Here is a 23772-nt window from a genome sequence, read left to right as displayed (position 1 = left end):
GGGTGGTGCCTACAACTCCCTGGAAGCAGTTTGGGGTTTCAGCTCAGGGCCTGCAGCCTGACAGGAGTTGCCACTTCCATCCCTGGACGTTGGCCAGGCTGGACGAGGCTTTGAGCAGCCCGGTCTAGTGGAAGGTGTTCCTGCCCTTCCAAGGGGGTGGAACAAGATGAGCTTTGAGGTCCCTTCCCACCCAGACCATTCTGGGATTCCATGAAAAGTGCTGTGGCAGGGCTGATGTCCTGGGAGGGAGGTGTGGGGGAGGACAGGAGGGCCTGGCTGCAGCCCTGTGTCCCTCAGCAGCCTCCCTGCATCTCCCTCACCAGGACTAAATGCAATTATGGGGAAAAGGGAAATGAAAAGCAGAACTGATTCTGGTTCTCAGCAGCTCACGTTCGTCACACTGGCAGCAACACGGACCCGGCAGCATCCTTTTTTCTTCCTAAAAATGGATGAATTCAGCTTTTTATTGGCAAAAAAAAAGCTGAGGCGCCTGTACTAGGCTGGCTGCCCCTCTGCAGTGCCAGGACCTTGGTGTGGCCAAGCTGGAACTGCCTGTGCTCTGCTCTGTGTCACTGGGCCCCACACAGCAACTCCTGCCCCTCATGCTGCTCCTCGCCCGCCACACACGGATGTAACAGCCTCGGTCACCGGACACTGCCAGGATTTAACAACATCCTGGTGACCTTCAGCAGCTCAAATGTCACCAATCTGTCTGCAGAGACAGCTCCCGTGCCAGTGGGACAACACGGCCATCGTGGCCCTGAGTGCAGGATTGGCAGCCACACTGAAAACCACAGTGGTGGCAATTAACAGCATTGTCCCATGGTGGGGCCCACTGACTCGACAGCTGCTGTCCCTGCAGTTTGGGGCGGTGACGCTCACCCAGCCTTCCCTGGCCTGGGGTGCTGGAGGACCCGGACACAGATGTGCCCAGAAAGCAGCTCCAGGAACAGGGGACGAGCAGGAGCCACCGCTGTCCCCACTTGGGTGTGAGACGGGCAGTGTACCTCAGGCAGCACCACAGAGGCTCCAGATGAATGGGGACATCAGGCTGTCACCCCGGGGTGCCGCAGGGACAGTGGGCAGGGGGCTGGAAGCACCATCATGACCTGTCACAGACCGGGGTCTGGGACCCACCGGGGCAGGGAAGCGGGCAGTGGGGTGGCAGGGACGCTCGGCAGGGCACAGCCATTGCAGGGCAGTAACTGCCAGGAGAGGGATTTGTTCAACTGCTTTATTGTGTCGGGGGTGGATGGTGCCCCTCAAAACACTCCTTGGGCCCCAGCTGGCAGCCCATGAGGGTGGAGGAGAAGCAGAACCAACGACTGAATATGGGGCCTTGATTTTGGGCACCCAGCACCCTGCGGGGCTGAGTCGCAGCAGCACAGAAGGGACAATGCGGACCCGCAGCAGGCGGAGAAGCGCGAGGCAGCTCGAGGGGCGCTGCTTCCTTAAGCACCGCTGCTGCTCTCCGGGTGTTGCGGAGCTGGGGAAGGAGACACTGGGAGCGGCACCGGCAGCCATGGGGTGCGGGGATGGAGGCTGGAGCCCTCCTGCCCCGGAGCAGCCCGGGGACTGGGCTGGCATCAGGCGAGCAGGCCGGGGCCGGCAGCGCAGGGAGGCAGCACAGGATTACCCTCGGCTCCCGCACGGCGCAGCTGCCGCCCTGACACAATCCCTTAAAACTGCATTAACCCGGCCCGGGTGGCCGGGAAGCGGCTCCGGCGAGCGAGAGGCCTCGGGAAGGATCGCAGTGCAAGGCCTCGGGAAGGGATTCCCGCTCGGCAGCTCCGACCCGCCGCCACGGCCGAGCCAGGGCGAAGCTCCCGGACGCGTTCCAGGTTATTAATGATTAAATTAATTTAAGCATCCCGAGCATCCGCGGGCGCTGGCAGCACCGTGCTGGAGCGTGCCGGCGGCGCCCCGGGGGAAGGCTGAGATGAAGGCTCGCACTCGCCCCAGCCCTCCCCTTCTGCGGCCGCTGCTCCGTCCCCGCTCGCGTGGGCTGCCCACGGCCACGCGTGTGCAGGCACGGGCACACGCAGCGCACGCAGCGGGCCCCGTGCCCGTGTGCCCCCCGGTGTTTTCCTGCTCCTTCCTCCCCGGCTTGCACACACACACTTGGACAAGGACACGCATGTGTGTATTGTGAGATCCAGGCACAGGAACATACACAGGGAGAGAGACAGGGACGCTCCCACGCACGCACACACACAAACACGTGTGTAATGACATGGATGCACACACACAGGCACACACACACACACGTGTGTTGTGACATGGATGCACACACAGGGACACACAATGTGCACAGAGGCACACACCCCTGTATACAGATACCAACACACAGAGACATAATAAACAACCACATACGCGTATGGAGACACACACACACAGGTCCCCATATAATGCGCACACACACACACATGCAGGCACGTGTACAAAACCATTCACACCTGCATGTCTATACACCACATACACACAGACATACAGTCACAGACACTGACAGACCACCCTCGGCCCATTCCCGGCCCCGCAGCCCCGCCCGTTCCCGTCGCGCCCCGCCCCATCCCGTCCGTCGCGGCCATGGCTCGAGAGGTGCTGGGTCTGGGCAAGCAGCTGGCGGCCGAGGCCACCTGCCCGCTGTGCCTGGATGTGTTCACGCAGCCCGTGCTCACGGCGTGCGGGCACAGCTTCTGCGGGCAGTGCCTGGCGGGCGTGCTGGGGGACCCGCCGCGCCGCGCCGCCTGCCCGCAGTGCCGCGCCGCGGTGGAGCCGGGCTCGCTGCGCCCCAACCGCTCGCTGGGCGCCATGGCGGGGCTGGCCCGGGCCCTGGAGGAGGTGGCGGCGCGGCCGCTGTGCCCCGAGCACGGCGAGCTCCTGGCGCTCTTCTGCGAGCCCTGCGCCGCCCCGCTCTGCGCGCTCTGCCGGGACGGGCCCGGGCACCGCCAGCACCGTGTCCGCCCCGCCGACGAGGCCGCACGGGAGCTCCGGGTACGGGGCGGCGCCGCGACAGGGGCTGGGGAGGGGCTGGGTGCCTTTGCTGCCCGGGGCGGGGGGGTGGCCGAGGGGCACAGGTTAGCGTCTCCTCCGGGCTCAGGGTGGGATCCCCTCCACGCGTGGGCTGGGGCCCCTCGGTGCGTGGGTCCAGGTCCCTTCCAGGGACAGGCAGGGGTCCCCTCTGGGCACAGGTTAGTGTCCTGTCCGGGCACACAGCTGGCGTCCCTTCAAGGACAGTCTGGGGTCTGCTCTGGGTGTGAGTTTGGGGCTCCTCTAGGTGTGGATCTGGGTCCCCTCCATGCATGGGTGGGTCTCCTCTGAGCACGCTCTGGGGTTCATTCAGGGCACCTGTCTGGTTCCCCTCCACACACAGGTTAGGGTGGGTCCCTGTCCAGCCACGGATTTGGGGCCTCCCCCGGCTGCTGGCTGGGGTCCCTGTGTGGGTACCAGTTTGGGATGCCCATGTGTCTGTGGGCTCCTGTATCGGACCCCGCTGGGGCTGCTGGTTCTCCCATCGCCTGGCCCCAGCCCACCCAGGAGCCCAGGTCCCTCTCACTGCTCACCCCTCTGTGTCCCCATATGGTCCCTTGTGTCCTACATGTCCCCAGCCAGGGTTTCTCCCCCACTGTGTGGGCTGGGGTCCTGGCTCACTGCAACGCAGGAGATGACTCGGAGCATGAGGAGTTTTTTAATACTCCAGCAAATGTATGGAGCGTGTCTGAGTCACTGCTACTATCACTGCTAACCTATTCCCAGAAATCCCACTTCCAATGCCAAAAGTTGTTTTTTCTAATTAAAAAAAAAAAACAACAAACCCCAAACCACAAACTCCAGGGTTTCCACAGGAAGTTATTCCAGAAATATTTCTGGCCACAAGAGCTGTGGATGGGGATCTCCCCAGCCTGACTGAAGTGAGTTTGGAGAGGTGGGTGCTGTCTCTGAGCTCAAAACCCACTCCCAGGTGCGCAGGGGTCACCCCCAGTGACTCCCCAGACTGGGATTGTCCCCACACAGGCTGTTCGGTGAAGTCATCTCCCTCCTGCAAATGTCACTCCAAAATTACCAAAAATGCCTTTTTTAATCCCTGCCCCAGGAGACACTCCAGAGCAACCTGCTTTTTCTACAAAAAGAGAAGGAAAAATTGAAGCCCAAAGGAGACCAGAAAACTGATGACCTACTGGTGAGTGTTCCTCTTCATGCCCCACACTGGTCACCCACCTGGCTCCCCGGGCATCTATGTCCCATCTTCCCCTCTCCCCCTATATATTTATCTCCTATTGCATGACAATGTTCTTTCCTCTCTCTCTGTGTCCATCCCACATGGCCTCCTTGGGCCCATCAACATCCAGACTTGCCATCCATCTCTCCATTCTTCCTGCTTTTCCTGTACAAAACCTCTGGTCCCCTTCTGTGTGGTCCTTGTCCCCTCTCTGCAGCAGCCGTGTCCCTGCGGAGGCAGCCGCAGGCTGGGCGGGCTCAGGGCCTCCGTGCGGTGCCTTGCAGGTGACGGTGGTCTCAGAGGCGCAGCGTGTGCGCAACACCTTTGAGGAGCTGCAGCAGTTCCTGAAGGAGCAGGAGAAGATCTTCCTGGCCCAGCTCGAGCGGATGTCCCAGGAGCTTCTTGAGAAGAGCCATGAGTACAGCTCCAGGGTTTCAGAGAGGGAGTCGCTGCTGGACACGGTGATTGCGCAGATCGAGGAGAAACGGGACCAGCCGGTGGTCGAGTTCCTCAAGGTGAGGCTGCATCACCCGCTGGGCGCTGTGACCCCTGGCGAGGCTGGGAGCACCCGCGTGGCACCCTCACATCCCGGTGCAGCCCGGGGGCCAGGCTGTGACACCGCAGTGTGCCTGCTGTGGGTCAGGGCCCTGAGGGAAGGGAGGGTTGGGGTGAGGTGTGGGGTGACCCCCAGCCCCCTTAACCTGCTTCACCACAGCTGGGCAGCCACCGTAGCTCCCTGCCCCGGGCACCGCTGTCCTTCTCAGCAGTGCCAGAGCTCACCTGTGTTTTCTCTCTTCCAGGATGTTGGCAAAATCCTGAGCAGGTATGAAACAGGCTTGGTGTCACTCTCCTCCTGCGCAGCTCTTTTGGGCAGAGGTTTGGCAGTGCTGCAGGAGCCGGGAGGGAGGTGGTTTGCCCTGCTGAGTATTTGGGATTTCATGTGATGTTAGCAGGAACCAGAGGCCATTGCACCCCTCTTAAAGATGGGCTTCCTATGCTGATAGCTGGGACACTGCTCCCCTGGGTTCTCTGGCTGCAGGGATTTCCCTGTTTCCCTCCTGGCCCTGGCTGATGGCTGGGCTCAGAGCTCCTCTCACTGTTGCTCCCCTCAGCTGCGAGGCAGCCAAGGCCCCAATCCCAGAGCCGGTTTCCCCAGAGCTGCAGAGGAGCGTTGAGAGCCTGTCTGAGATGAGCCAGCTGATGGTGGACATGGTGGCCAAATTCAAAGGTAAAGCTCTGCTGGATCCACGCTGTGCTTCCCCTGGGCTTGGGAAATCCTCATTGCCTGCTGCCTCTGCCAGGGGCTCGGGAGCAAAACGCCTGCTCCAGATGGGAACCATCCCTGAGATGGGCTTTGCTGGAGCCTGGGGCTCCACGTCTGGCTCGCTGTCTTGATGGGGAGCAGGAGAGACACTCATGCATCTTCCTTTCCTTCTTCCAGTGAGCCTGCAGAGCCAGATAGACAGTGAAAAGGGTAAGTTTCTGGAGCTGATGGGCACAAGAGAGGGGGAAAACCTTTCCAGGATGAGTTTCCTCATGTCCTTGGTGCAGAGATAGGCTCACACCACATCTAAGCCTGGCGTCTGTCTAGCCCTGAGTCCTGTTGTTTTGACTAGGCCTGCTATAAAAATCCACATCTGTCCCCGTGCCAGGCAGCACCAGGGACACTGTCCTGCGACACCTGCCGAGGGCCAGGAGAGCACGAGGCCGTGTCAGGCTGTGCCCAGTTAAGCAGAGGTGCTGTACATGTTTTTAGCTGGCATTTTAGGCATGATCTGAAGTGCTTTTGCAGGTGCTTGGGGCCCACATGATGCAGCATCGCTGGGCTGAGGTCTGGCTGGCACCACTTGTGCTGAGGCTGCTCTCTGCACTCTCAGTTTTTGGGATGTTTTTGAGCACAGGACAGTCGTGCCTCAGTTTCCCCCCTGCAGTCCCCGGAGAAGTGGGTTTAGCAGAGGGTCTGGGGTGGGGACACTGCACAGTGACACCTGTGTGGCCTTGTGGGATGGCCACGGGATGGCAGCAGAACATCCCACATGGACGGGCAGCTCCGGCTGTGGCACAGGCTGCCCGGTTGCTCGGCAGAGCAGGGTTCTGAGCTGGTTTTCCCTTGGATGAGCACTTGTCACATGAGCAGGGACTGGCCTGGCACCACTCCTGCCTTGCAGCAGTGCCTCCTCACACCCACGGGGACATACTGCTCCCCACAGCCAGTGATGCCCAGCAGATCTGGAAGCAGATTTAGCAAAGCCCATCGTGTCTGTCCCCTGCATGTGGGGACGCTGGCTGGCACAGTCCTGCTTCAGGGAGCATCTTTTCACCCTCGGGTCCCAGCGTGGGGGACCGTAAGGGTCCTGTGTCCTGTGCCACCTGAGGGGGCTGCAGGAGTGCCCGCTGTGCTCCCAGGACATGTCCCAGCCCCATGGTGCAGGGGATGAGGTGCTGGTTCTCTTCTCAGTGGGCACAGACTGATGTTTCTGTCATCCATTAGAGACGGTGACGCTGGACCCGGAGACGGCGAGTCCTCACCTGACCCTTTCGGAGGATTACAAAACCATCCGGCTCGGAGGTGGGAAAGAAAACCTCCCTGATACCTCCAAGAGATTCACAGGCAGCCCCAGTGTCCTGGGCTCCCGGGGGTTCACGTCTGGGAGGCATTACTGGGAACTGGAGGTCGGGAAAGGGAACAGCTGGGCCGCAGGGGTGGCCCTGGAGTCCGTGCAGAGGAAGGAGTCGCTCAGCCTGGCCATGGGGAAGATCTGGGCTCTGCGGCTGGACTGGGACAACCAGTACAGAGCACTCCGCATGCCGCCTGTCCTGCTGGAAGTGAGGGAAGAGCTCCACAGAATCAGGGTCCACCTGGACTATGAAGCGGGGCGAGTGACCTTCTACAACGCAGAGAGCATGACGCAGATTTTGCAGTTTGAGGCCACCTTCACTGAGAAAGTCTTCCCATATTTTTGGCTCTGGTCACGAGAAACCCACATCCAGCTGTGTGACTGATAGGGTCAGATGGCTCCCAGGCCCCTGCCTGTGCCCTTGGCTAGCTGAGCAGGGAAGAGGTGTGGGAGAGACACGGCATCACGCTGCAAGCTCACTGCAGCTCTGCCTGGGCTGGATCCGCTGTGCACTTTGCTGCGTCTCCTCTCACTAAGTCCTTTAGAGCATTAAAGAAGTGCTGTCCTGCCTGGGGGTATCTGTGTGCCAGTATCCTGGCCAGATCGCAAGGTGACAGTGTCCTACCTCCCTGTGGGCACTGAAGCCATGGGATAATGGGGAGGGAGGAAGGAAGAGGCTCTGATTTGTCCATGGCAGCCTTTGGCAGCTCTTCATGGCTTGTTGGCATCTGTGCTGTGCTGGAGGACGCAGCCACCCCGCACACAGGAAGTCAGGGTGGAGCACGAGCTAATAACACTGGTGGTAACTGCTCAAAAAGCATGTAAAAAGGCAAATGTTCAGGGAGAGTGGGAGTGAGGGTGCACCTGGAAGAGCAGCAGGAGCTGGGGGTGTGATGGGGATCGCTGAGATCTGGGGTGGTCAGGGAAGGAGCAAACACCACAGCAAACACCACAGTGTCTAATCCGGGAACCGGGAGCATCGTGTGACTGGTGGGTGGCAGGGCCCGGGCAGAGGGACATGGGGCGTGTGTTGTTTGGTCCTGGAGATCCCCTGGATCCAAAGAGATCAGCTGGAGACAGCAGCCTCCAGAACCGCTGGAGAGACCCGGCAGAGGATCTGCCAGGGACTGGAGAGCACGGATCTGCAAACCCTGAGCTGAGGAGAAACTGCGTGTCCTAAAGAGTTTATGTGGAGTACAAGTGGGGGACAGTCAAGTCTCCCTTCTGCTCATCGCTCCATGAACCCCATCCTGGTGTCGCAGGGATGTGCACAGCCTTATTTCCCTAGCCGCTCACCAAAAGCCTCATAAAGTGGCTTTTGTTCTCATAGAGAGCTCATTTGATGAGAAATGATATGAGAAGGGCTCTTTGAGGAGAAAGGATGTGGGAAGGGTTTGGCTCAGCGAGGCCGTGTTATTTGCTGAGTTTGTGCCTTTCTTCCTTCATCTTCCCCATTTTCCCCTCACGCCCAGGCTAAAGGGAGACCGCCGGAAACATGGCGGCAAAGCGGCGCCGGCGTGAGGCGGGAACTACATTTCCCAGCACGCAACGTAGACAGCGATAAGGCGGTGCGCCTGCTAGGGACACTGGGAAATGTAGTTCCCCGCGCTGGCGCGCATCCCCCCCACGCCGATTTCCTCGCTTTCCTATTGGTCCGGAGCGCCGCCGGTGGGCGGGGCCTCGCCGCCGCGCCGCCGTTCCTACTGGCCGGGGCGCGCGCGGTGGGAGGGGAGGTTTGAAAAAAAACAACCCGCCCCCCGCGGGACGCCGCGCGCTGATTGGCTGAGCCGCGGTTTGGCGCCAGCTTCGGAGCGGGGGACGGCAACCGGCTGGGGTCAAAAGGCTGCGGCGGCCGCGCTGACGGCACAGACGGGACGGGACGGCTGAGCTTCCAAGTCCCCATTCCCACTCCGATGGATCCCACCCCGAGCGCTTCCCACCGCCGCCGCCTCCTGCTTCTCTCGCCGGCGACCCCCGCCTCGCCCGCCGTGGTTAAGGCGCTCTTTCAGGATGAGCTCTCGCCTGTCTCCGATCTCCGCCTCACCATGGAGCAGCTGGGGCGCGGGTGAGTCGGGGCGCGGGGCCCTGCGAGCGCTGCGCCCGGGCACCCCCCTTTTTCTTGCCTCTGTCGTGACCTCCCCCTCACCCCCCCCAAAAAAAAAAAAAAGCGAGGTTTGGAGGGCTTATCCCCCGCTGTTTCTTCCCGTACTACGGGAGCCTCTTCCTCCTCTCCGCCGCCCCCATACGAGCTCTCCAGGGCCTTTCGTCCCCTCTCCAGGGCGTTTTGCCTCCTCTCCAAGGCGTTTGCTTCCCCCTCCCAGACCCGAAGCGAGGCCTAGGGAGGCTCCCCCATTTATAAAAGACCCCAAGGCCTCCAGGAGTCGTTTTCCTTCCGTTCCATCCACCCCCATAATTTCCTCCCGCTCAATGAAGCCTTATGGCATTCCCACCTCCACCAAAAAAAAAACCCCAAACCCCTGGGATGTCTTTATCCCCCCCTCCCAAGCCCCAAAGCCCCAGGGATATCGTTTAACCCCCCCTTTCCCAGACCTCCCGGAATGCCTTTACCCCCTCCTCGCCCGTCTCAGGAGCTCGCTCCCTTCCCTGTCCCCCCCTCCTTCCCGAAGCAAGGCCTCGGGGTGCTCACCTACCCTCACCCTCCAAAAAACAGTGAGGCCTCGTGGATCCCTCCTTTTCCCGTCCCCCCACCCCCCAGTGGAGGCCTTGCGGGTCTCTCCGTCCCCTTCTCCCGCCAGGAATGAGGCACTGAGGGCTCACCCTGCTTTCTCTCCTTCCAGGCACCCTCCCCACACCTAAACCCGAGGCCCGCAGTGCCTCTTCTCCCAGCCCTTCCCCCAAAAAACGAGGCCTCCCGGAGCTGCTTCTCCCCACCCCCGCCCACGAGGCCTCGAGGAGTTTTATCCCCCCCACCTTGCAAACTTCCATGACTCCCTTAGGGTCCCTCACCCCTTTCCTGATGCCTCCCTCCTGCCCCTATCCCGCATGGATCCATGCTCTGGGACAGCTTCCCCCTCCCCTGGTTTTGTTCTGGGCATCCACCTCCCTCCTGAGCCCTTCCCTGGGCTTCCCTCTCTCCCCCAAGTACCTTTGTGTCCCTTCCATGTCCTTCCTGCCTGCCTTGTTCCATCCCAGCCCTGTTCCTGCACCCTCATCCTCTCTTTTCTGTCTCCCATGTGCTGCAGTCTCTGGGCCCTGCAGCTGCTCTCCTGTTCCCATAACCTCAGCCACAGCTGCTCCATTTTCCTGGTCTCTTAACTCCTCTAATCCCATTATTCCCGCAGTTTCTCCCGTGTGTGGCTCCTGTTTTGTCCTGGCCCACTCAGGTCTCGATGACCCTCCTGGGTTTTGTTTGTTGATTTTTCTGTCATTCTCATTTCTGCAATCACCTGCTTTATGATCCTTCCCTCCTTCAGATTCCTGGGATTCCTGCAAACCACTGGCAGTCTCCCCCATGTAAATTATTCAGCCCTTTGATTTCCTAGTCCTGGCTACATTTTTTTTTTAATTACCACGTGCTGGAACCTCACTCAAGTAGCTTTTCCCTTATATATGTGAGGCTAAATATGATTTTCTTCTCTCTCAGTGCTGAGGTTTAGCAGATAAAACAAAAGTTGGGAGGCAACTATCAAAATGGGTTTGAGTTAGAAATTTGGCAATTTTTTCTATGCAAAACCTGAATCGAGGGAGTGGCTGCCCAAGAGAGGGTTGCAGTTCCAAGGAGGATAACTGGGCTCTGATAGAAATCCAGGTGATGATCACCTGTGCTGGACCTAACCTGCAGTGTTGTATTTCCTGCTTTTAAAGCAAATCCCAAATTCCTTTTCCAGGCAGCATGAAAACCTGGAGCAAGATGTGGGAACCAAGAATGGATTACACAGATCGGCATCTTCGGAGTCCACAGACTCAGGTAGCGCTTCCTCAGCTAATAAGTGATGATTAAGAGCTGCAAAGCAATGCACTTTTACATGGCTCCCACTGCAAGCAGCTCCCAGGGTTTGGAGAGAGAACTGTCCCTGCCTGAGGTCCCTGCAGCCCCCCCCTCATTCCCGTGCTCTTGGAAGGAGGGAGGCAGTTGGAAAATCCCTCAGGAAGCCTCTGCAGCTCATGGTTTGGGCTGTGGGTGGGTTGGTTTGGTTTTTTTTTTTTGCTTTAATTGTCCTGGAGACTGTGAGCAGTAGGGAGGGAAAACTGGTTCTGCCCCTCGGGGGACTCCAACAGAGCCTTTTCCCCTTTTTCCCCCTTTTCCCTGTTGTGGTTTGTGCTCTGGGCTGGCGTTGGTGGGAGCAGTTCTGGGGTGTCCTGCTCTGGGCATGGCAGGCAGCAGGGACAGCTGGAGGTGAATCAGGCTGTCCCAGGATCCCTGGGGAACTGGACTGCCACCATTCCCTGCTCTGGGCTGCTTTGTGGATGCTGCTGTGGAAAACAGGGAGGGGATGGGATCTCCTGGAGCTCCTGTCCTTTGGAGGGTGAGGAGGGAGAGTCCTCGCTGTGTTTTCTCTCTTTAAACCCAGACTGTGCCAGTGAGTGGCTTTGTGCTGTGCTTTCCTGTTACCCAGAGCTGGCTGATGATCTGAAACCCCTCAGTTCTCTGATTTTCTGGTTTTCACATGAGATGTTTTATCAGTGAAAATGAAATAAACTCTGACTCCATGAATTGTAGATTGCCCCTGGTGCTTCATTGCCCCAGCTCAGGGAAATCACTGTTTCCACCTGAATTTGTGCCCCATTTTGAGGGCACTTTCAGCCTAAAAAAAGAACTTTATGAAGTGCTAAAACACGAGTACGGCTCACAAACCACAGAGCAGGACAGAGCCACCAGCCTTGCTAAATCCTCACTTTCTGTGGCTCCTCAGGAATCTGTGTTGGAGTGGCTTTGGATGTGTCAGTGCTGAAATGCTGTGGGGCTGTAAAGCTTTGCTTGGTCTGTGCTTCTGAAGCACTTCCTGTTAATTCCAGTACATCCAGAAGGGCCTTTTGACCGCTTATTTTTTGGAATGAGCCCAAAATTTCTTCGTAGGAAGAGGTGTAACTAAAGCCATGCCTTAAAAAAAAAAAAAGCCCTAAAGGACTAAATAGTTTATTAAGGGGTGTGTGAGAGGATAAACAGAGTGTTCCATGCTGAGTGCCAGCACTCTGTTCCATGTGACAGCCCAGGCAGGGCTTGGGGGGTGTTCTTAATTATCCCTGTTTTTCCCCAAGCACTGGCACTTGATGATCCCCACAGTGGGGAGTGTCTGTAACTCTTATTTATTTATTCTACACCGAGGTGAGGCTGCAGATGGGACTTTCCACGGGAGTTTCTGTGGAAATCTGCTGCAGTGTCTGATAAGCCCTGGATACAAATCAGTGGGAAATCTGTGTCTCCTCTGCAGGTTTGGCTTTGGATTCTCCCGGCCCCACGACCTCACACGACACCATGGAGGACACGTGAGTAACCCTGTGTTAAACCTGGCTTGTGGCATCGTTACCAGACCTGGGCTAATGAGGCCTGGTGAGGGTTTTGCTGTGCTGGCACACGTGCAGCTTCCCTGCTGCAGCTCTCCATGTGCTCCACAGCTGGAATGCTGGGATGGCCCTGCTGTGCCCAGGGCACTGAAGTGCTGGCTCTGAGCGAGGGTGTTGTGCCAACCACATGGCACTGGCACCTTCCTGCAGTCTGGGGCTGCACCGAGGTGTATCTAAATTGCATTTTTTAACACTTAGTTTATGCTTGTCTGTGCCTTAAGAACCACAGAATCATTTAATTTGGGAAAGACCTCTAAGATCTTCCAAGTCCAACCTTTGATTTTTGCTTTTAGGTTTGAGAAAGCAATCAAATCCAGCAGGCTGAAGTAAGTATAATTCTCCTTTAAATTCTTCCCCAGTGTCTGTTTTAGATTATGGAGTTGGGAGGTGGTTTCTGTTCATGTCACTGCCTTTTAAAGCAAAATGTTGAAATAAATTTTGTTTCTTTCTTGTTGTAGCCTTCGAATACCTTTCAGAAGAATCCATTCCCTGCCAGTAAGTGAGAGTGGTATTGATGTTTTATACATTAGTTAAAGGATTTAGCATGGGTTTAGTTGAATGCATTTAGTTGAATACTTGTTAATTTTCTGGCTTCAAGAGCAGCTGCTGGGGTTCTTCATGTCAAAATTGCAGCTTGTAAATTCCAAATCTCACTTAATTTAGTGTGAAATTTCCGTGATGTGGCTCCATCACTGGTGCCCTGAAGCATTTTGGTCCCTGTACCAAGATGCCAGCAGGGGACTCCTGCACAGGGTGTGCACAAATTTGTAGTCAGAGACTTTGCAGTCTTTATTAACCCCTTTAGTGCTTAACACGTGCTTGTGCAAGGACTGATGCACAGTCCTGAACTGTCCCTCCTGTGTTGTAGCAAAGCCTGCTGGGCTCCAGCCCTGCTCTGAAGAGAAACCACTCTGACTCTCTGGACATGGATGCTTTCCAGCCTTTGGAACAGGATGAAAATAAGGAAAATGTAAGTGTTGTTTCCTGCTGCCTGTGATGATCCCGTGGGAGGGGAGGAACAGCTGGATTAGCACACCCTGCACAGGGAATGTGGTGGGAAAGGCTTCAGTTGCTCCCTGCCAGGCTGCACCTCAGGCACAACCACCTTTCCATCAGTTTTTCTGGAGGGAACTTGCAGCTCTGATGAGAGTGGCTGCAAGCTGTTGGGAGGTTCATAAAAATTGGGAAGACTTTGCCCAGTTCTGCCTTCGTGCCACTGACCCTGATTCCTTTTTGGCTGTGGCAAAGGACAGTGTATTCCCTCTGCTTGCTCTAGGCAGCTGCAAGAGCTGCCTCCAGAAGGTGTTAGGGGAGATCACCCCTTCTCTTCCCACTGCTGCCATGGGGAGCCCTGGTTCCTCATGGAATCCATGTTCTGGGCCTGCCCTGGCTGCTGGGAATCCCGTGGGGAATGGGGTGTCAGGAAACAGCCTTGACTGCCTCCAAGTAATGATTTAGTCTGCAGAGAAGTTGACTGACAGAAATAGAAAAGCCCTTGAGCCTGTAGGTGATGCCAAGAGCATAAATGCTGGATTATGTTAAATGAAACACTCCTGTAACATCTTTAATTTGAAAACATTCACATTCAGACTACTCCTGTTGGCAGGAGGGAGCTTAAATCCAAAATGTCAGGCAGCTTAAAAAAACATGAAAAAGATAAAAGGATCCAAGCAACTTAACACAGTTTGTAATTTCGGTAAAATGATCATTTTTGTGCATTTTATTTCAGGAATCATTTGAGTTTAAGAAGCCAACCAAACCAGCTTCTCGTTGCTTCCGCGATGGAAGGGGTGTTCCTGGAGCAAGGCAGAATTCATCTCCAGCTCAGGTACTTGGTTCTTTTCAACTAATTCTCACCTAATTCTCTGGGTTCAAAAAAACTTTATCAGGGCTGTGCTGTTGCTCAGGTGCCAAACAGAAAAACTTATCTGCAGATAAGAAAATTGGTCTCACCTTTGGCTCATGAGGTGGCATTGAGCCCATGAGAAATTTGAAACATTGTTTTGGGAAAGATGAGTCAGCACAGAGCTGAGGTTGTGCTCAGCAACTGAAGGAAGTGTGGACATTGATGTGGGATTGAAACAATCAGTAAAGTTGATACTTAATGTTCAGGCAGATGCATTTGGAACAATGAACCCAACTGTGTAAATGCAGCTGGATTTTGTGTCCAGATGTGACATCAAGGGAGAAAATCTACCTTGTTTGTACCCTGCTGTTTAGAAAAACCGACTGAAAAATCATTGTACAGAAACAGAGCTGGGAGGGCCAGGTCTTGTCCCTGCTCCCTGGATCCAGCAGGGACCTTTCATGCTGCTGCCTCCTGCCTGTCTGTGCTCAGCACCTGCAGCTCAGGGTTGGGAATAACCACGGTGTTCCTGTAGTGCAGAGAGCCGTGGCAGCCCCTCTGGGGCTACAGCATCCTGCAGGGAACAGGGGGATTGTTGTTAAAACTCCCTCTGTCTTCTCTCAGCTGCCCATGGGTGAAACAGCCTCGGGGGAACAGGAAAACTACAGGGCAGCCTTCCTGCAGCAGCACTCCCTGCCCTCCTCGGAGAGCGAGGATGACGATGGGTTCCTGGAGCTGCTGGATGACCAGGACTTGAAGGTATGTGCAGAGGGAATAGGATGGAGAGCCCCAAATCAGCTCTGCTTGATGTGTCTGGTGTGCTCTGGCTGCAGTCAGGGTGCTCAAACTGCAGCAAGCTGAGTTTTTGGGAATCACAGAATCCCAGAGTGGTCTGGGTTGGAAGGGACCTTAAAGCTCATCGAACCCCCTGCCATGGGCAGGGACACCTCCCACAAGGAGATTAGTTCTCATCTTTTTCCACTCACTGGGGTGTCTGTGTCTTGTAATTGCTCTTCCCTGGTGCAGCCAGTGGGATTTGTTTGGGGTGTGAACAAGTGAATTATTTTTAGTTTGAGAACTGAGGGAATTACTTGAACAGTTGGCATTTTTCTTTAGAAACTGGCTGAAAAAGTCAGAGGTGGTGATTGCTTTGAGCCACTTAAATACAGGACTGTTTCCAAGTGAATTTGAAATGTTTAAAGCCCTGGAGGCTCATCTTTGTTAATCAATCAATGATTTGATAAACTCACCTTCTCCAACATGGCTCGGCTCAGCTCCGTTATTTCCTTAAGAATTGGACTGATAATGGAGTTAAATCCCTGAAACTGCTCTGACAGCTGAATCCAGCTGGGGTGTTTGCCTGAGCCACGCAGGAGCTGTACTTGCAGTTCTCCCGTGGTGAGATGGATGAGAATGAGCTTCCTTCTCTTCCCAGAATGATGAGGAGATGCCCTCAGACGTGTCCAGTCTCTGGACGGCGCCGCTGGTCATGAGGAGAGCGGACAGTCGGGTGAGTGTCCCCACGCAGGGACAGGGACTGCCCTGGCAGCTGGGACCAGTGATCCCACTGTCTCCTGCATCCCTGAGAACAACAAAACAAGCCCTGGCATAACCCCCTGCAGAATTCCCTTATCTCTGGGGCAGCTCACCTGGGAGATTTGGTCAGTGTGGAACAATTGGTGTTTATAGGCATAAAATTTCTTATTGCACTTCATAAATGTGAGAAGATCTTGAATTGCCTTATCAGAATCTTGATATATCTGGAATTCACTCTGCCCAGACTCACCTGGAATGCTGTAACCTGATCCTCTGATAACAGGCTGGGAAAGGAGTCCAGACTCCAGCAGAAAGCTCCTTAATCTGCTGATAAATTGGCTGCTAATTGGTGTAGAGCACTTTGCTGCCTCTTTATCTTGCTTATGGTGCTCCAAGCTCCCCCAGTAACAAGTGTTACTGGAAGTGTAAAGCCTGGATAATTCAGATTAACAGCCCCATGTTGCTGTGCAGTGGTGGTGCCTTAAATGAGGCCAAGTTTGGAATAATCTGAAAGCCTGAGTTGTGTTTATTTTCTTCTGTAAATCTTTGCTGGACAACTCAACTCCTCTCCTCCCTCGTAGGCCAAGCGCTGCCGCTTGTTTGGCTCTTCATCCATGTCAAGCATTGCAGGAAGAACCACCCAGAAAAGGATGGAGAGATCTCAGGAGAATTCTCCAGGGAAAAGCAAGAAGAGAAAAAGCCTGCCTGGAACTTCCGAGGACTCCACGGTTGGTGGCTCAGCATCCAGACTGTGACAGGGAATTGATGAGGGGAGGTGCAGGGTTGGGGTCTGGTTTGTGAAGGTTGGTGGGAGCTTTTCCAGGTGGATTGTTGGGGCAGGGCAGCAGTTGCACAATCCTGAACCTGCTGGAAGCTGAGGAGCCACTTCGGGGCTTGGGAGTACGCTCCGAGCTGTCAGCTGTGGGAAGCAGGGAATGGGATGTGTCTGCCCTTGGTGCTCATGGATCTCTGACCTATGTCCTGCAGAGTCTGAAGCTGGTGAGGACCCAGCCCTCCACAGCAGAGATCGAGAGCATTTTGGACAGTGACCAGAGAGACCTTATCGGGGACTTCTCCAAGGTAATTCCAGAGATTCCATGGCCAAGTGCTGAATGAAGTGTTTCAAGGGCCTCTCTTGGTAGGGATGTCTCAAAGCAGCCCAGAAAAACACTTCTATTTACAGAGGCTTTTCTGTTCCCTCCTAAACCTGCCTTGCTTCTTTGGACTTGGTCTTGGAGGTCTTTTCCAACCTTAACAATTCTCTGACCTTCAACCAACCAGGGGAGGCTGTTGGTGAGAACGGGATGTCCCAGGCTAGACACAAAGTAATCCATTTGTGGTTAAAGCCCTATAAAATCCCTCTAGTGTAGGAGCCAGAAATTAAATTCTATGCCTGATTTTAGAATTTTTGGGAGTTCTAACTCCTGCAGAGGTTCTGGTCAGCAGAATATCTGTTAGAGAGCAAACTGCTGGATGCTGTGCTGTCACCCACATGACTCTCAGCTGGAATTTTCTCAATCCTGTCTCTTCCAGAGTTACTTATTTGACACTGTCGATGGGAAACATCAAGATTTAAAATACATCGACTCAGAAATGGTGAGTGCTCCAAGGAGAGCCAGAAAAATTCTTTACTGGAGGTTGGGGAACAATATGAAAATGGCTTGAAACAATTGAACTCTGGTTTTTGTGGGTTTTTTCTCAGATGGTGTCTGTGCTGACTGGGAAGTTCGAGAGCTTCATCAAGCAGTGTGTGATAATTGACTGTAGATACCCCTATGAGTACGAGGGGGGACACATCAAGGTATGTTGGCCCCACAAGGGCAGTGCAGGGTGGTCTGAAGCTGCAGCCTGGGGTCACTTGGCACCCGGTGGGGCTGATTTCTATCCAAGGCCCTGTGGATATGTTATTCCTTCCAGGGCCTAGAGGGGCTCCAGGAGAGCTGCAGAGGGACTGGGGACAAGGCCTGGAGGGACAGGACCCAGGGAATGGCTTCCCACTGCCAGAGGGCAGGGCTGGATGGGAGATTGGGAAGGAATTGTTCCCTGGGAGGCTGGGCAGGTCCTGGCACAGGGTGCCCAGAGCAGCTGTGGCTGCCCCTGGATCCCTGGCAGTGCCCAAGGCCAGGCTGGATGGGGCTAGGAGCAGCCTGGGACAGTGGGAGGTGTCCCTGCCCATGGCAGAGGGTGGCATTGGATAGGCTTTGAGGTCCCTTCCCGAATCATTCCAGGATTCTGTGACTGATCCTGAATGTTGCTGCCTGAGCAAAGGCCCTCCCAAATACAGGGGATGGGGGGAGGGAGATCCAGGCAGCTACAGCCTCCAGGTGCTGAACTGCAGGAGGTCCAGGTCACCCAGAGCCTGTTCCAGACTGTCCGTGGTGTCCTGGTGGGGTTTGGAGCCGTGTTGGGAGAGGGTTCCAGAGCTCCTCCAGCAAACCCAGATGAGGAATTGGCTCCCAGGGAAGTGGGATGAGTTTGTGGCTGTTCCCTTCCACTCACTGCTTGGACTCTGCCCCTCCAGGGTGCCATAAACCTCCACATGGAAGAGGAGGTGGAAAATTTCCTGCTGAAGAAGCCGATTCAGCCGTCGGAGAACAAGCGGGTCATCGTGGTGTTCCACTGCGAGTTCTCCTCGGAGCGGGGCCCTCGCATGTGAGTCCTCTCCCTGCATCCGGCGTTCCTGCAGCGCTGCAGCTCAGTGGGGCTGCCTCCAGTTGCCGTGGTGGTTGTCACCTCTGGCAGGGTTTGGCACAGCCCGGGCTGTGAGTGGCTGTGCTGGGCCTGGGCTGGAGCACTGGAATGTTCCGAGGGGAAAGGAAAAGCCTGTGAACTGTGAGGCTCCTCAGCCTCTCCCTGACAGGCAGCTCCAGCTCCTCCATCGAGGGATGGGGGGTTTGGGGGGCAGGTTTGGGAGTTACTAGTTGAATGTGGGATTTAAGATGGGATTTTCCCTGCTGCAGGTGCCGGTTTGTGAGGGAGCAGGACAGGCTGAGCAATGAGTACCCCAACCTGCACTACCCAGAGCTCTACGTGCTCAAGGGGGGCTACAAGGATTTCTTCTCGAGGTGCCAGGTGAGTAACGTGGATTCTCCATCCCTGGAAGAGTCCAAGGCCAGGTGGGACAGGGCTTGGAGTACCCTGGGATAGTGGAAGGTGTCCCTGCCCATGGCAGGGGGTGGAACAAGATCTTTCAGGTCCCTTTCCAACCCAAACCTTTCTATGGTCTCTTTCACACTCAAAAGGAGTGTGAAACAATAGATAAATAATATTAATTTATTCCTATTCAAACTTCTCTTTGGGGCAGAGTGATTTGGCTGGGGGGCTTTTCCTCCTCCCTCTCTCAGTGGGCTGTTCCTTGTCTTGGAGCTGTCTTCCTGCCATAGCTGAAGGGCTTTTCCACTTGTCTCAAGAGTAAAACAGAAGTGGTTTCTGCCCCTTTAGATCAAACTGTCAGTCACAGAAGGGATTTCAGGCTGCTTGGAGCAGGGGAGAGGATAAGGCTTGACAGTAATAAATGGAAACCTGAGGTCTTGTACAGTCCTAACCCAGCAAAATTGAAAACCTGAGCTTGGAGATTGCAGCCTTTAATTGAGACAAGGAAACTAAAACCCACCTCCAGCTCCCCCCAGCACTTCAGGGGTGGGATTTCTCCTGTCACTTGGCTCCTGCTCCTGCAGCATTTCCGTGGTCCCAGCACTCCTGGGATCTGTCCTGCTGCTCTGACACAAACAGGCCTCAGGCCCCCACACTTGAAATTACCCCTTAGCCTTCCTTTTCAGGGAGATGGGAGATACTTGGCCTGTCCATGGCCAGCTGGGTGGGGCTGTCAGCTCCTTCCCTGTGGGATGTTGGCTCTCCCAGCGCTCAGAGCTGATGGCAGCCAGTGCTGCCCGGGGTTCTGGCCCTCCCTGCGATCTGCGGGCTCCCCTGGGCTGAGGCACAGCCGGGCTTTGGGTTGCCCTGAGGAGAGGCCCCGAGGCCTCAAGGTGGCAGCACGGGACAGCCAACGGCGGCTCCCTGCGAGCCGGGACCTGTCCCGAGGCACAGGGATGGATCATGGAATGCTCGGAGCTGGAGGGGACCCGCAGTGATCACTGTTCCCAACGTGGATGGAATCCACGAGCTTGGCGTGCTCAGCACCCTGCTCCGACCAGCTGAGCTGGAACATCCTTCCAGTCTGTTCCATTCCAAGCTGAACTCTAAACCAACCCAGCCTGTGCATTGCCTGCCAGGAAATTTGGGATGAGAGCCCTGTACACAAAGCCCTTGTTTTGCTGGCTGTAACCTGAACATCCCCAGGCTTTGTGTGTCTGCCACAGAGCTCCCACGTGGAGCAGGGTCTGTCCCTGTTTGTTCCAGGGGCTGCTGGCGGTGGCACCACCACCCTGGTGACTCTGAGGTGACCCCAGCTCCTCTTCCCACAGAGCTTCTGCGAGCCCCAGAGCTACCGCCCGATGCACCACAAGGACTTCAAGGAGGACCTGAAGAGGTTCCGCACCAAGAGCCGGACCTGGGCTGGGGAGAAGAGCAAGAGGGAGATGTACAGTCGGCTCAAGAAGCTCTGAGGGCTGCAGGGACCCACAAGGACTGCCCAGCCTGGGGGCTGTGGTGGGAGAGCCACGTGTTCCTGTGCTCCCGCTCCCCTGGGCCGTTTCCCCCCCCGGGATCACCTGGACCTTGGCCCTGCGAGCTGGACGCCGGCTGGGAGCTGCCCCTTGGGATTCTTTTGGTTACGTTGCTTCATGAAAATGTTGTGGCTTCTTGTGTTGTGGGACACCCCCAAAGCACCCAGGGAGGGTGGGGACAGCCTCGTGGGGCTGTACTCGGTGGTGTCAGCACTGCCAGGGAATGTTAGTGCCTGTTGATTTTTAAATGCTTAATTTTATTTAAATACAGTCAAGTGAAGCCAATGCCGCTGCGGTTGGATCATCTGGATTGTACTTAAACCTTGTTTCTGCTCCAGGGCTGCCTGCTGGGGGGGTGTTGGGGGTCATTATTTTTCTCAGCTGCGGTTTTGGTTCTGTGTAGCATCGTGGGGAAGGAAAATGGGAAATATCCCGTGATGGCTCAAGATTCCCACCTGGCCGAGCGCTGCGGGAAGCCTTGGGAGCCCATCTAAAGGGAAACTGCTTATTGTTCATAAACATCATGTTCACCTCGTTTACTTACTCCAGGCTGGTTTATTTCATAGTCTCTTTTTGTTGGTTCTGGAGGGGTTGGTGTTTCAATGGAGGCAGAGTTTTTGGGAGCTGAGGGGTTCAGCAGTTGGGTGACCCCAGGATGCTCAGCAGTGTCACTGCTGCCTCCGAGGCTGTGAGTTGTTCTCCTTATCCTGAAACATTCCCAGAGCAGAGCCTGGCTGTGAGGGGTCCTGGGAAGCTGCTCTCACACTGCTGCTCTGGGGGTGGCTTTGGCCACTTCTCTGTCTGCTGGGAAAGGCAGGAAGTGGAATTGATCCATGAGGGAAGTGGAACTTCCTTGGCAGTGTTGGATCCCCCAGCTGAGGAAGTTCTGCAGTGCCAGGCCCCCAAACTGCTTTGCTGCTGGTTTTGGGGTCACTTCAGTCCCAACTCTTAAATCCATCTTCCTCACACACCAACTTCCAGCTGTAACTGGTGCTCCTGGGAAGTTCCTGGCTCAGTGTGTTGTATCCATGACAAAAAATACTGAAATGGAGGTGCCTTATGTGGAGTTTTAACTTGATTCTTTTTGAAACCTATTTCTTAAAACCTGCTGTTAATCCTTTTGCTCCCAAGAGGATTAAACTTGGAATTCTTATTGTTTAAAAAAAATTGGAATTTGCTGTTTTCCCTCCAAGCTGAACCCCTTGAAGGGGGGGGAGATGATGAAATGTTAAATCAGAGGTGGTGGTTACAAATTTCCCCCATTGCCTTGGGAAGGGGATGTGGGGTGGGAGGAGGCCACGTGCCAGAGAGGTGGGGAAAGTCACGGGCAGTGTCCTGAGTGCCCCAAACTGCCCTTGGGTCCAGCCCAAGGGCTAAAGCACCAGCTTGGCACCACAAGGGCCAGGCAGGATCTCTCAGTCCCACTCTGTGATCCGGTGGTTGCTCTGTGGAAATGTTTTAACTCCTCCTCCGTGTCCAGAAAAAGCAGATGGAGACTGGCCTGGGTCAGGACCCTCCTTCCCAAGGTTACTCAGCTGGAGCAAAACCATTGCAGCAATGCCTGGTTCACAGCTGCACTTCCCCTAACTCTGCTCGTTGTCCCAAGCTCCCAGGTGCTCGGGGAGCTGGGTGTGGGGGGCGGTGTGGCTGTGTCCCAGCAGTGCCAGGGAGGAGCCCTGCCCAGGGCCTGGGAATGTCTGTAACCCCAGAGGGGTGCAAATGGGACCCCCTGTCACACCCACCTGGTTCTGGGTGTTGGGAGTCCTGGGGAGGGAGAGGGGTCTAAGCAGGATCCAAACCCTTATCATCTCAAAACTTAGAGTGCTCTGGGCAAAGGGAATGAAGTCCTAACACTCCAAGCTCTTGGCTCTACCTCTCCTTGCAGCAGGACACGGATGAGCCGCTCGGTGTCACTGGTGGCAGAAGAACCCCAGGCTGGTGCTCGCTGCTTTTCATGTTCTGCCTTTGCTCTTTGCTTCCAGGATAAACTTCCAGAGCAGCTGTGGCTGCCCCTGGATCCCTGCAAGTGCCCAAGGCCAGGCTGGGCAGGGCTTGGAGCAGCCTGGGACAGTGGAAGGTGTCCCTGCCCATGGCAGGGTGGGGGCTGGATGAGCTTTAAGGTTCCTTGAACCCAAACCATTCTGGGCTTCCATGATCCTGCAGCCACCGGAGTGTCAGTGCTGTGTTCCCATCACTCCACCAATGCTGTGGACAGTCACAGCTGGCTTTTGGCTGAGGATCCTGCTCTGTGCTGGAGTTGTTCCCAGGGGGACACCTGAGAGGGCTGTTGTGGGGAGGATGTGAGGAGCAGGTGGCCAACAATGGGGTCAGATTTAAAAGCTTCCCTGGAAATACAACAGTGCGACTCCAAAGCCACAGGAGGCTGGAGCAGAGAGCGGGGTGGGGTTTCTTTCCCCCCTTCCATCCATCTGTCACCCTTAAAACTCATGTTGAAAGCAGCTTAAACCTTCATCAGCCTTGTCCCACAGCTCCTGAACGCCGCAGAGCTCGGTATTTCCTCCCATACTGCCTCACCTTTGTGGCCTAAAGGACTCTCATGCTCTGTCCTTGGGGCTAATAAAGGCCAGCTGCAAAGGGCCACCTGGCCTGCTGTGCCAACAGCTCCTGGATCCCTTGGAACCCCTTGGGAACGGGCAGTGAGTGTTGGACATCCCTCCAGTGCTGCCTCAGTGGTGTTCAGGCTCCCTTAGGAAGAGGGAAAAGGTGATTTTAGCCACAACCAGGCAATTCCCCGATTTTAAATCCTTTTGCAGCTTTTCAAACAAACCTTCTCTCTTTGCCTTTCTGCCTCCTCTGTTTTCTTTGTGCAGCAGCTTTTCCCAGGCCTCTTGCAGCCTGTTCCCCCATCCCTGCTCCTTTCCTGCACACAGCCAGCCCCTGTGAATCCCAAACTTGGAATTTTCTGCAGTTATTTGTCCAGTGAAGGTGCTCCACCTGAGGCTCTGCCGGGCCAGGAGGAATTATCCCAGCTGGAGGCAGGAGCACAGAGTGAGAACCAGGAAAGGGCAAAGCAGGATCTCTGCAGGGCCTGAGTGCTGCTGCTTTGGGCTGAGGCAGAGGTTCAAATCCTCAGGTAAAATTCACTAAAACTCCCCAACAAACCAAGCTCCTGCAACTTTGCAAGCAGGGCCGCTGGAGGTGTGTGGCTGTGGCTGGGAGAGCCCCCTCTGCCCAAAGCTGAGGGGTTTGGCAGGGAGAAGACACACAAGGAATCTCCTTGGATGAAATCTTGGCTGTACCTTGGTGAGTCAATGTTTTCTGAAAGGGACTCACGTGGCTTTGCTGGGCAGAAGCTGCTTTGTTAAGAAAATCATTGGCTTCTTGTCCTGGCAGTGGCTTTTAGTGCCAAGTGTGACTAAGCTGGGCCCTGGAGAGCTGCTG

General features: G+C 55.6%; 2 protein-coding genes across 2 annotated transcripts; both read left to right on the top strand.

Annotated features, from left to right (window-relative positions):
• The first annotated feature begins 2576 nt into the window (after window positions 1-2576).
• Window positions 2577-7407, top strand: LOC138106112 (E3 ubiquitin-protein ligase TRIM7-like). The gene is made up of 7 exons (XM_069006155.1): window positions 2577-2994; window positions 4094-4180; window positions 4504-4734; window positions 5020-5042; window positions 5332-5447; window positions 5661-5693; window positions 6711-7407. The coding sequence occupies exons 1-7, from the start codon at window positions 2587-2589 to the stop codon at window positions 7220-7222; spliced, it is 1410 nt and encodes a 469-aa protein (XP_068862256.1). The 5' UTR covers window positions 2577-2586; the 3' UTR covers window positions 7223-7407.
• Window positions 7408-8667: 1260 nt separating this feature from the next.
• On the top strand, window positions 8668-20905 carry CDC25A (cell division cycle 25A). The gene is made up of 16 exons (XM_069006146.1): window positions 8668-8902; window positions 10686-10765; window positions 12231-12285; window positions 12657-12689; window positions 12822-12858; window positions 13232-13333; window positions 14093-14191; window positions 14834-14968; window positions 15645-15719; window positions 16327-16473; window positions 16733-16825; window positions 17279-17341; window positions 17448-17546; window positions 18267-18397; window positions 18706-18817; window positions 20170-20905. The coding sequence occupies exons 1-16, from the start codon at window positions 8751-8753 to the stop codon at window positions 20308-20310; spliced, it is 1554 nt and encodes a 517-aa protein (XP_068862247.1). The 5' UTR covers window positions 8668-8750; the 3' UTR covers window positions 20311-20905.
• The last annotated feature ends 2867 nt before the right edge of the window (window positions 20906-23772 follow it).

This window comes from Aphelocoma coerulescens, chromosome 2, assembly GCF_041296385.1.
Source record: "Aphelocoma coerulescens isolate FSJ_1873_10779 chromosome 2, UR_Acoe_1.0, whole genome shotgun sequence".
NCBI classification, from domain to species: Eukaryota; Metazoa; Chordata; class Aves; order Passeriformes; family Corvidae; genus Aphelocoma; species Aphelocoma coerulescens.
This window is presented reverse-complemented; position numbering and strand designations above follow the sequence as displayed.